The 12,719-nt window shown below is 40.9% G+C and overlaps 1 protein-coding gene across 1 annotated transcript in view; it reads left to right on the forward strand.

Annotated features, from left to right (window-relative positions):
• LOC308552196 (uncharacterized protein C12orf56) overlaps positions 1–12,719 on the forward strand; it is a gene marked incomplete at its 5' end in the record, with an annotated part of 66,916 nt that overhangs the window by 19,168 nt on the left and 35,029 nt on the right. Inside the window, one exon of the mRNA XM_081127244.1 lies at positions 4,443–4,515. Coding sequence (XP_080983370.1) covers positions 4,443–4,515 — 73 coding nt within the window. The remainder of the gene's footprint in view (positions 1–4,442; positions 4,516–12,719) is intronic.

The raw sequence follows: 12,719 nt of genomic DNA on the forward strand, positions 1-12,719 counted from the left end.
TATTTATCTTGTAACTGAAAGTTTGTTCCCTTTGACCAGCATCTACAGTTTCCCCCCACCCCCACTCCCCTGGTAACCACCATTTTACTCTGTTTTACTATATATTTGCCTTTTTTTTTTTCAATATATATCTTTATTGATTTCAGAGAGAGGAAGGGAAAGGGAGAGAGAGAGAAGCATCAATGATGAGACAGTGGTCACTGATCGGCTGCCTCCTGCACGCCCCTGACGGGGGATCGAGCCTGAAACCCGGGCCTGTGGCCTGACCGGGAATCGAATCCTGATCTCTTGGATAGTAGGCCGACGCTCAACCGCTGAGCCACGCCCGGCCGGGCTATATTTGCCTTTTTTAGATTCTACATAAGTGGGATTATGCAGTATTTGTCTTTCTATGCTTGGTTTATTTCACTTAGCATGTCTTCCAGGTTCATCCATGTTTTCGCAAATGGCAGGGTTCCTTCTTTTTTAAGGCTGAATGACACTGCAGTGAGTGTGTGTGTGTGTGTGTGTGTGTGTGTGTGTGTACATTATCCATCCATCTGTTGCTGGACACTTCGGTTGTTTCCATGTCTAGGCTGCTGTAAGTAATACTGCTATGAACGTGGGAGTGCAGATATTATTTTGAGAGAGTGATTTTATTTCCTTTGTGTGTATACCCAGAAGTGGGATTGCTGAATCATATGGTAGTTTTATTTTAATTGTTTAAAAAATATATATCTTTATTGATTTCAGAGAGAGGGAGGGAGAGGGAGAGAGAGAGAGGTAGAAACATCAGTGATGAGAGAGTCAATGATCAGCTGCCTCCTGCACGCCAACTGGGGATCGAGCCCACAACCCAGGCATGTGCCCTGACCGGGAATCGAACCTCGATCTCCTGGATCCTAGGTCGATGCTCAACTGCTGAGCCACGCCCGGCCGGGCTGTTACTATCTTCACAGGGTTGTTACATTACAGGAAATAATGTGGGCAGGGCGGGGCACACAGCAGGAAAGCAGTCGAGATCTCACCTGTGGCACAGAACGAGAAGGGAAGACAGGTCCAAGGCGGCTCCTGCGTAGGCCCTTACGCTTCTGGCCCCTGCCCAGTGCAGCTAGACCACCCTGTGCCAGCCCTTTCCCTCGTCACTAGACTTCACTTCAGCTCAGACTCAGAGCCTCTTCGCGTACTGAAAGGGACAGAGTGTGAGGCACTGCCCAGGGTTTGTGCGTTCTCACGGACGAGCACTTTTCCACGCTGATGCTCCACGGCGTGGCAACTGTGTGTAGAGCTGTTGCAATTAGGAGGCAGTGAATCCCTGGGTGCTCACCAGGTCTCTTGTCACACTAATTAGGATATCTCATTGGCACTCGTGGCCTTACGTGCATATTTACCCTTGTCCACAAGCATAATTATCCTTGACTTTTTCCCCTCCTGACACGTACAAGAAGACAAAAACGCACATTAAAGAAGCCAGTTACAGGTAGAAATTTTATGAAATTTAAATTCCTGGAAACTTTATAAATTAGGTTAAAAGCAGTGAAGAATTAAAAAAAAAGTATCTGGTGTTCATGCACATGATTATTCATAGAATGACACCTCTCCCCACCTGTTTTTTACTTTCTTCTCAGAAGGTACCGTCTGGCACTTTTACACAAGGACTTTTGAAAACACCGAACTGCCACTGTCCCAAGGAGTCACACACAGCACACATTCCAGAGGAAAAACATTCCCCTTCCCAGCGTGCCAGCGGTCACGTGCCCTGTGTTCCTGTCCGCCTCCAAGACGCTCGTTCCCTGGGTTGGGTATCGCTGTGTACCCAGGACCCCTGCGGCTCTCCTCCTAGACATCCTGTAGTATGTGGTCCTGCAGCAAGAGATGGGCGCCAACCTGCCTGGCCAGCTGTTTGCAGCAGTCAGTACCAAAGCCTTTAATGTCCATGATGATGTCGTGCCCAGAGAGGCAGCCCACATTAACTACTGAGCATTTAAGTAAAGATCATTATTAGGACTGACTCCAAGCCTCCTGGGTGAAAGCCTAGGGAATATTTGTGTCACGTGGCAAAGGTGCTTACACTCCAAATAACTGGGCCATCTTAACAAAGGAGGCTCAACATTACTAATGACTTATAATAAAAATTCTTAGTTTCATGATCACACGTTAACAGGATTCCTAATTAGGCCCAACTTTTCTGGAGACACTGGGAAAAAGAGGCTTTTCTCAATAGTATACACGTGCACTTGTATGGTCCCTGGTTAACACCTTGCATTGTACTTTTTATGTTTAGATAAAAGAGGATGATTATTAAACCCTAAATAAATAGTGCTAATGGAAGCAGAGTGACAGTGGTGAACTGTATGAGTAGCTAAAACTCTATGATGAATTGGGTTATTAACCCCTTAGTTTCAGGTACATTCTAGAACAGCTCTATCCACTAGACCTTTCTGCAGTGATGGAATTGTTCTATATCTAGTCAACTGATGTCTAATAAGTTGCAATCAGTTACCTCTGGCCATTGAACAGGAGATGTAACTAGTGTTACTAACTGAATTTTAATTAAATTTAAATTTAAATAGCCATAGGTGGCTAGTGGCTACCAAATTGATCACTACAGCTCTAGTCATAAAAAAAGACCTTAAAGGCTTTAGTGGCACATTTTGAAAAATTGTCATAAAGTGAAATAGACTAATTCCCAAACTAGAATGAAGCATAATAATTTAATGAAATCATAAATACAAAGTGCCTGTGGTCACTCCCCAAGAGGGGAAGTGAGACTGAAGGAAAATTGAAGTGGGAGTAGCCTGTGGTCTTAAATGATCTTGATTGAAATGTATTTCCTTTGCACATTTTATACAAACATTTGACCATGTGAACACATGCTTAGGGCCTCTCCTGGGACTTGGGAAGGAACTTTTGCAAGTGAGGGGCACTGAAGCTTAACCATCCTTAGTTTCATGGAAGGAGCAGTTTCTTTTTTTAAAAGATGGGGGCACCTGTGGTGACTGTAGGAAGAGAACAGTTCCTTAAAAAAAGGAAAGCACTAGGAGACAAAATGACAGATGATCACACAACCTTGATGCCTCCAACAGTCACCTCCTGCAGCTCCAGGTTCCTGAAGAACACTTTTTATCACTGAACATTTTGTCTCAAATCCCCAGGTGGTTTTCAATTCTGATGACCTGTGCTGGACTTCAAGGGGGCTGTGTTGACCTCTTAGGCCTAGACCAAAGCAAGCCTTAATGGCCTGCACCCTCCATCTTTCTATAGATGCCACCGGGCATCGTCCTTGGTCCTGGGCTCTTTCTCCCAGGTATGGAGGTGCCTTGAGCTTCCTCTCAGACCCACAGGAGTAAGAGACAAGAGTTACACAGAGCAGTTCAAAAGGAAATGGGTCAAACTCAGTGAAAGTACACTTAAGATTTTGCATTTCATTTAATGTAAATTTACCTCAAAAGACAAATAAACTGAAAAAACAGGGAGGGAAGAGGAAAGGGAAGCAAGCCAGCCAAGAAATGAAACATCTAAGAGGGCCAGGGAAACCCCCAAAAGGAATTCTGTGTGGAAGCAAGGGCTTTCCCTCTTTCCCTCCCTTGCTCTATGGATGGCCTGTGCATCCATGACTCGTGACTCTTCTTTTGCAAGGATGGGAAGGTGGTTAGACAGGGAACACTGAGTTTCTTTTGAAGGTCAGAATGTGTAGCTAATGATGATCTCTTGCAGAAGCTCATGGAAATGTAAATTTGGTTCTTGTTAGATACTGTTAGGTACTATTATTATTAGATACTATTATTAGATTACCTATTAGATACTTATTAGGTACTATTCTGTGTTTTTTTTAATATATCTTTATTGATTTCAGAGAGAGGAAAGGCGATGGAGAGAGAGATATAGAAACATCAATGATGAGAGTCATTGATTGGCTGCAGCCTGCAACCTGGACATGTGCCCTGACCGGGAATCACACCCTGATCGCTTGGATCCTAGGTCGATGCTCAACTGCCGAGTCACGCCCCGGCTGGGCTAGATACTATTCTTTATCCCCCCAAATAAACAAACAAAATACACTCACATAATGGGGAGGACTTGACAGTTTTCTTGATATAAATTATGATTGGTTCTTTGAGTTTTACTTTACATTCAGCTGTTTATTGCATACTTACTCTGCCAGGCATCACGTTATCTCATTTTCATTCACAGAATGATCATCCTCATTTTTACTGAAGACACTGAGGCCAGAGCAATAAAGTAACTTGTAAAATTACTGAATTTGAGTGCACAGGCCTTAATGTCAAAGCCAAAGTTCTTTTTGTTTCATCACCCTGCCCAGCTTGTAATTTTGTACTTGTAAATTTTTGTGAGAATTTATGAACACTCAGCAAATCAGTACATGTAACTACATCTTCTTCATAAGTTCAATCAAATTATGTAATTAATGACCAAATAACTTTTTTTTCTTTCTCTTTTAGTCAAGGAAGAGAACAATGGCCCTGGCTTTTGGAGAGGCAAAGAGCCTACAGGTCTGGATGGATCCTGTCTCAGGTGAGATTGCTGTTTGGAGTATTTTTTTAACTTACTAATCAACACTTATTTTACATTTCAATTTTTATTTTATTTTATTGCTTTCCTCTACTAATGGCTTTGGAAGAGTTCTGTTTATCTCAAATATGTAATAATGAAGGTATTTTGAGAGAAGTTGCTTTAAATTCAAATCTAGTTAGTAAAATAGTAAAGTATACATGCTACATGTCATAATAAGTGAGTTTATACAGATAAATGAAGATACTAGAGCATGTACATGCTACATGTCATAGAGGAGTCTGAGCAAGTTGTCAGAGAGATTTAAAGAGGGGAAGGATCATATTCAGTTCTGGGGAGAAGTCAAGATGCCAGATGACAGCTGGCGAAGGCTACTGCAAATGGAGGTGGGGTACCTGCAGTTGAAGAGAACAGCAGAAGCTAAGATTGAGGAAAGAAGAAATGGAATATGTGTTAGGAAAGGTAAGCAGTCTAGTGTGATTTAAAGACAACATAACATGATTACTAGATATAAAGTTAGAAGGTAAAAATTGGGTCCATATTTTGGAGAGTCTTAACACTCCAGATGAAGATTTTGCATGTCATTTCATAGGATATGAGAAAGCCATTGAAAGTTTTGAGTGGGAGAGTATGATAAAAACCACTGCTACAGAAAGCAATCTGACAGTTATGCTTAAAATGGATTGAAGCGGGGGGAGACCGAAGGTCGGTGGGAAGTGGTGAGACTCTGAATTGGGCTAGTGGTCATAAAGAAAAAGGGATGGATGAGAGGGATTGCAGAGGTAGAGCCTACAAGACTGTCAGTGGAATGACCATGAGAGAGACGGAGAGAGAAACCACTGTGGTCTTAAGCTGGGGTGACTGCCAGGTGATGCCTGTCAGAGCAGTAAGGATGTCGGGAAGGGCCAAGCCCCGCACTGGTTTAGGCAGGTTAAGCCTGAGGCCTCATCTGGCATTGGAATGTCAGTCCGTACAGTGGGAAAGAAGTCCAGGTATGACCTTAAAAAGGGGCTTCCTAAACTTCATAACTCAGAGTGTGGTTGCTCCCCAGTAAGTATCTAGACATTAGAAGGACGGGGGGAGCACAGGATTCTGGGTGTGAGTCAAGAGATACGTAGGCATGGGAAAATTGATGTGGGTTGGGGTCTTGAAAGACAGGCTAGGAAAACATTGCAAAACGCTGCAAAGAAAGAGCGGACGCTGGTTGGGGAGTGTTCGCAAACCTGTGGGGTGCCTCGCTGCGCAGCAACGCAGGCTGCGCGAAGGGGCCCTTGACCACTGCACTTCCCTCCCCCTCCCCTTCTCTTGTGTTTTATCAAGATGATCTATAAGGTCTCTTCTAAATCTAAATTTCATTATTATAACTTCTTTTTTCACCAAACATTATTATTACTATTTTTTTGTTTAGGAAGATTCTTTTTTTTCTACTGGGAACACATCCCCAATTTGCTTAACAGAATTTTAACTTTACAACCAACTATATTTGATGAGAAAGTTAGTGGAGAGTTGGTCATGTTAATTGTAATTTTCTTAAAAGGTTTTTAGAGTTTAAGGAGTTAGCTTTAAAAATGGTCTCGGGGTTCTTCCTGCCAGGGTTCTCAAGGCTTTGGAGGTTCTGATCGTATTTGAAGCTGAAACATCAGAAAAACTTACTGGCTCAGACAGGGTTGACCAGTAAGTGTTCTGTTTTGCATTGCAAACCAGAATGCACACCACAACCCCTTCGCAATGCTGGTATTGGGGAGGGGACCAAAGCCTGTACAACCGAACTCCTTCCACTGGGCTTTCTCAGTGGGGTCCTGGTGGCATTTTGTGTGGGATCTTTTCTGGTTGTACAGAACAGCCTCACACACTGTGGAACTTGAGCTTCTCTGACTCTTGCCTCCTAAATGCCAGTAATGCTCCCTATTATTGTGGCAACCAACCCTGTTGTTTCTAGCCCACAACACACTTGTAAAGTCTGTTTGCATTCCCTCATCCTGTGCTCTTTCTCCCTTCTCTGTGAATTCTTCTCTCTAGCCTTCCCTAAGAAGCATCTATACTCTCCCTATAAAATTCTGCACTTGGGTTTTTATTGACATCACAGTGTAATAACTTAATAATACAAATTTAAACTGGTTTCCCTGTCTCTGGGGTTTCCCTTTTAACAGGCATCAAAGCTGGAAGCTCAAAAAAGCTCTATTAGAATTTTGTTTTAACAGCATTTAAAAAAAATACTTTTTATTGACTGATTTTTTAGAGAGAGAGAGAGAGAGAGAGGAATGGGAGGGAGGGAGAGAGAGAGAGAGAGAAACATTGATTTGTTGTCCCACTTATTGACGCATTCATTGGTTGCTTCTTGTATGTGCCCTGACTGGGGATCGAACCCACAACCCTGGTATATCAGGATGATGCTCTAACCAACTGAGCTACCTGGCCAGGGTTTTTTGTTTGTTTGTTTTTTAGGTATAATTGACATACGATAAACTGTACTATGTAAAGTACACAATTTGATACATTTTTTCATATGTATACACCAATGAAATCATGATCACAGTCAGTATCTATCACTCCTTGCTGCACCATGGCCTGGAAACTTTTTCAAGTCAGTATGTTGGCCATTGTTCGTTCTCACCTTGTTGCCTGCCTCTCAGAGCTCACTCTCTATGTTGTCTGATGTTCAGTGTCTTAAAAGCTGTGTTTTTTTCCTCTCATATATTTTTCTAGTTTTTGGTTATTTCTGGTGGGAGGTATATCGAGTCCCTGTTATAACACCTTGGCCTGCAGTAGAAGAAAACGAGTAGAATTTTAAGCTTATGCTAATATGTATGGGAAAGGATTTGGACTGCTATCAGGTCCTTCCTGGAGCCAGCAGTGGTTCCAGAATTTCCATTAAAGAGGTTCCATAGAAGAGAGTAGCAAAAGGAGGGAGCAGGGGACACATTTACTTAAATGTGTGCTTATTTGGAGTGGCTTGAAGCTCTTTTTTCTTTGGTAGGCACAAATGCACTGTTTTTATGCAGTGTATGTATATATTTATTTGTGGTAGCTTCCTCAGGGTGGGGCTGGGTGGCTATTGGAGGTCTTAGGGAGTGCAGGGCATGACAGCCTCCTGCCCTTGGCCTCTGCCTTTGGAAGCTGTTCCAATTCAATTCTCCAGCTCTAGTTCCAGACTGTGATAATGAAGATAACCATGAAGCTCAGAAGGACCCCAGTTATCAAAGATTCATGCATGCCTACTAGTCTGCCTTTTACAAAAAGATAAAACCACAACACTTTTAGAAAACTTTCTTAACAAAGTTAAGTATCTAAAACAAGGTTAGAGAGTCAATTCAATAGGAGACCTCATTTCCCCAAGCACTCCTGCTGGTGGAGGTTAGATTGGCTATGGAGCTTGAACTTGCTTGAATGAGCCAGAATCTGGGACGCTGTTGCTGCTTCCTAACCTGTTGTTACTGCTGTGAGATTAGTTTGTGCTCTTAACACACTTCCTTGAACCACATTTTAAAATCCTGGGAAAGCCTCTGATGCCTACCTTGAATAAATGACTCACTGCTGAAAAATGTCCACCCTAGCCCAGAGGTCAGGGTCTTTAGAAACATGGCAGCTTCTGTCTTCTCCATGTGTGGAGGGGAGGAGGAATTTCCAAGTAAAGGGGGTGAGGAGGGAGCAAGGTCCACTACTCCACAGACTTCTAGCACTGTCATTTTCATAATTAAACATCTAAGTCAAAGGTATAAACAAAAATTGTGCTAGATAGAAAACAGTAATTAGAAGACTAAAGAGTGTTATCACGTAGGGAACTTTGAAACACCTCTGAGGTGTAAAGTTTTAGACCTAATTATGAGAAGCTGCAGGTCATAAGACGGATGCAATTATCTTGGAACATCAGACTTACATAAGTATGATTACTTTTCAGGGTAATAGTAAACAACAGGCCTTTTTACACCAAAGGGATAGAAAACAGACTAGTGGTATCTGATAATGAGGTTCTCTATAGGTTTCTCTTCATTAGTGGATACTTATATGCATTTTACAAGAGAAAACCCTAAGTAAATATCCCACCAAAATAGGCCCTGGCTGGGTAGCTCAGTCGGTTAGAGCATTACCCTGATACACCAAGATTGCAGGTTCAATCCCCGGTGAGGGCACATACAAGAATCAACCAATGAATCCATAAATAAGTGGAACAACAAATTGATGTTTCTCTCTCTCAAGTCTACAAATTAAAAAAAAAAATCTCACCAAAATGTTCTTTTAGGAAAAATACACTGTGACCTACTTAAGAGTTCCCTAAAGCTAGGGAGAAACGATTGCCTATTGCTTGCAAGTATAAAACAGCAAAGAGGAAGATCGAGATAAATAGAATACTTTTACAGTGCTGGCAGAGTAAGATTGATATAAATTTAATTGAGCTCACCTTGAATAATCCAAGAGGAAAAGAAATAGTGACAATGTTTAGCTATCTGTCCAGATCTGCTAGACCTGTACCCACCAGGGTGGATTTTGATCTATTTATATCTGTCTATAGCCTGGACTGATATTTAGCTCATGCAAATTTAAAAGCAGATTTTGTAATCACAGGGCATGGCATGTAGAGGAATGAGCTTCAGGAGAACGTCAACTGTTTAATAAACAGAATTAGAGCGGACCAGCTTGGATAAGAATATGTTACACTTCACTGTACATCATTAGCAGCATAGAAGGAAAAAAACAACAACCAAGAAAGTGAACCTTATATTTTGCTCTAAGAAGAAGCATTTCTTGGTAGAAAGGAGGAAAAGGGAGCTGTGTTATTTCTCTCTGCAGAGCAGATAAACATTCAGGCTTCGTAGCCACACTGGCTGACTTCAAATCCTGACCCTGCCTTGGGCTATTTAATCTTCCCAGGTTTCTCTCCAGTTGGGCAGGATGGGGCTCAGGATAGTACCTATCCCACAGGGATGGTCTGTAAGGGCTAAATCATGTACATGTAAAGTGCCTAAACCGTGTGGCACTTGGTGAGTCCTTGTTAAAACAGTTCTTGTTACTGCTGATTATCAGTAAGGCAGTTACTGAGCAATAATCTGTTGGGCATCCTCAGAATCCTTGATCAAGCCTTGGAACAGAATAACCTTGCCCTTTTTTACTCTCGCTAATAACACTATAGTACTTAAAAAACTTAAATGCTGTTGTGCAATAATTTGGCATGAGGTACCATCTGTATTAATTTTCTAAGAATTTCTTATGCAATAGGCTATTGTAGTTCTATTAGAGGACCAAGTCCTGTGTTTATGTAATAAACTATATATGTAAGTATATGAATCCAGAGTGGTTAGAAACTCAAGAAAAAGGGTTCAAGGCCTCCGACAGCTGTTCATATAATCTGATCTCGACAGTTCTCAAAATTGACTCTGAAAACAATAGATATATTCTCTTGCATATGATTTATCATTATTTTATCATTAAGAAACACTTTAGCATTATTAAGAAATAGTTTATCATTATTAAGAAATATTCATTATTATATACTTATAAAAATACAAAAAATATTTATTGAGCATTGGAGTAGCATCGATATTCATTCTCTTCCTCCCTCTCTTCTGTTCTTTTGTTCCTATTTTCCTCCCTTTTATGGACCTGGGTGAAAATTTCCCTGGGGTATATATTCAGGAGCAGAATTGCCTTGTACATTTTACACATTAATCCACTTGTTGGTTTTATATGTTAAAAATATGTCTTTCCATTTTGTCAGCCACCTATTAGCTTTGTCTCTGTGGTTCCTTTTACCAAATAGGATTTTAATTTTTTTATAATCAAGTTAATTAAGGTTTTGATTCTGGTCCAGATGGGAGTAAGGACACTTTACCCCACCTCTCCCTATGAATGTAAGTAAAAATCCTGAATACAGTGCGTACTGCCATTGACTACCCAATCAAAAGTATAAAAATTAAAAAAAAACAAACAACATTCTCCATAGAACTTAAACAAGGCCCTGAGTCAACAACAGCTATACATTTTCCTCTAAAATACACTTTAGCTAAGTCACATGTATTTTGACACGAATTGCCATTCAGTTCTGAGTATCTCTTAACTTTTTTTTAGTATTTCAGTAGTTTGATGATGAATTCTTTGAGTTTATCTTGTTTGGGATTCACTTGAGTTTCTAAAATGTGTAAGTTTATGTCTTTTGCCAGATTTGGAGAGTTATCAGCCATTCCTCTTTCAAATATCTCTTATGCACTAGGCTCTTTCTCCTCCCGTGCTGGGACTGGGACGCATGAGTATTAGACCTTTTCATATTGTCACTTGGTCTCCTGATAGTCTACTCACTGTTTCCTTCAGTCCTTATCCTATCTGTTGTTCAGACCGGATAGTTCCTGTTCATCTCTCTCCAAATGCAACGACTCTTTCCTTTGTCATCTCCATTCTGCTTACTGACACCATTTAGTGAATTTTAATTCTTTTGGTTATAGTAATGTATTTTCCCTCCTAAAATTTCCACTTAGTCCCTTTTTATGCCTTCTACCCCTCTGCTGAGACTTTCTATCTTTTCATTTGTTCCCTCATATTTATTGAAACATGGTTGTAATGGTTAAGTCTTTGTCGGATAATCCCAAGATCTTTGTCATCTCAGTACTGATATGTATTAATTGTCTTTTCCTTCATAAGATACTGAGATTTTTCTGGCACTTCAAATGTCAAGACATTTTAGATTGCACCTGGGACATTTTGAATATTATGTTATGTGACCCTGGGCCACATGAGATGAAGAGTTTGGCGCTGCCCTCTGTGAGCCTCTCAGTTATGCTTAGATATGTGAGAATTATTTTCTAACTTTGAATTCTTCCACCTAGAGTTGCTTATATTTCACCAATTCTGCTTTAGTAGTATCTTCATGGGACATTGTTTATTAGGAGAAAAACATTGTTTATTAGGACATTGTTTATTCTAGATCTTGAGATCTTAGATCCATAGGACTTCTTGCTCGGTTGGCGTGGCTCAGCGGTTGAGCAGCGACCTAGCATCCAGGAGATCGAGGTTCGACTCCGATCAGGGCACATGCCCAGGTTGAGGGCTCGATCCCCGGTGCGGGGTGTGCAGGAGGCGGCCGATCAATGACCCTTTCATCATTGATGTTTCTCTCTCTCTCCCTCTCCCTTCCCCTCTTTGAAATCAGTAAAAGATATATATTTTTAAAAAATATGACTTATGAGAGAATCACGCCCTGGTCAGTATGGCTCAGTTGGTTGAGTGTCGTCCTATGCCCCGCAGGAACGCTGGTTCGATTCCCGTTCAGGGCACATACCCAGGTTGTGGATGGTCAGGGTGTCTGAGGAGGCAGCCAGTCAATGTTTCTTTATCTCTCTCTCTCTCTCTCTTTCTCTCTCTCCCTCTTTCTTTCTCTCTCTCTAAAATACAATAAAAACATTTTTAAAAAGAATCATTGTCCTCTATTCTGCTCTTTTCTTGTATTTTAACATATTAATCTAATTATCTATTTCAATGTGATAGGTTTTTAGCTCTCTTTGAAACCAAACTCTCCATTTTCATACTTATTGAACTTCTTTCCTATCCTTTTAAAGAGTTTCTTAAATAAAAAAATGACTTTTTTCTAATTTTCCATTTTTCTTGATAGAGGCAATATGCTAGCATATTGGTACTTTTTATTCTTAGCTGAATTTGCACCTAACAGGTTTTTCTGAAGCTGTTCAGTTCTGCCTGTTGCTTTTTGGACCGTGACTTTTAACCTGACATTTTCAGCCTCAAAGAGTTTCTCTGTCTTTGATGCAGAGTTTTGGAAAAAGGAGAAAAGTGATTTGTGCATACTTTTGATTTTGGAGTTCTCTTTCCGATTTCTCTTATCTTTTCTCCTTTTGTAGCTGTCTTCTTCCTAGAGATACATAATCAGCTTATTAGAAAAACACTTGGCCCAGTTGGGCGGGGCTCCGCGGTTGAGCATTGACCTAGGATCCAGGAGGTTGAGGTTTGATTCCTGCTCAGGGCATGTGCCTGAGTTGCGGGCTCGATCCCCAGTCGGGGGCGTGCAGGAGACAGCTGACCAATGACTCTCTCATCATTGATGTTTCTATCTCTCTCTCTCCCCCTTCCACTCTCTGAGATCAATAAAGATATATTTTTAAAAAAGAAAAAAAGAAAAACACTTGACTTTTAGCAACTTAGTTCTATAAATATGAAGTTGACAAGTACAAATTCAAGGTTATAGAACTCTTGCTTAGTAATGAATT

Source organism: Miniopterus schreibersii, assembly GCF_964146895.1.
Source record: "Miniopterus schreibersii genome assembly, chromosome: 2".
NCBI lineage: Eukaryota > Metazoa > Chordata > Mammalia > Chiroptera > Miniopteridae > Miniopterus > Miniopterus schreibersii.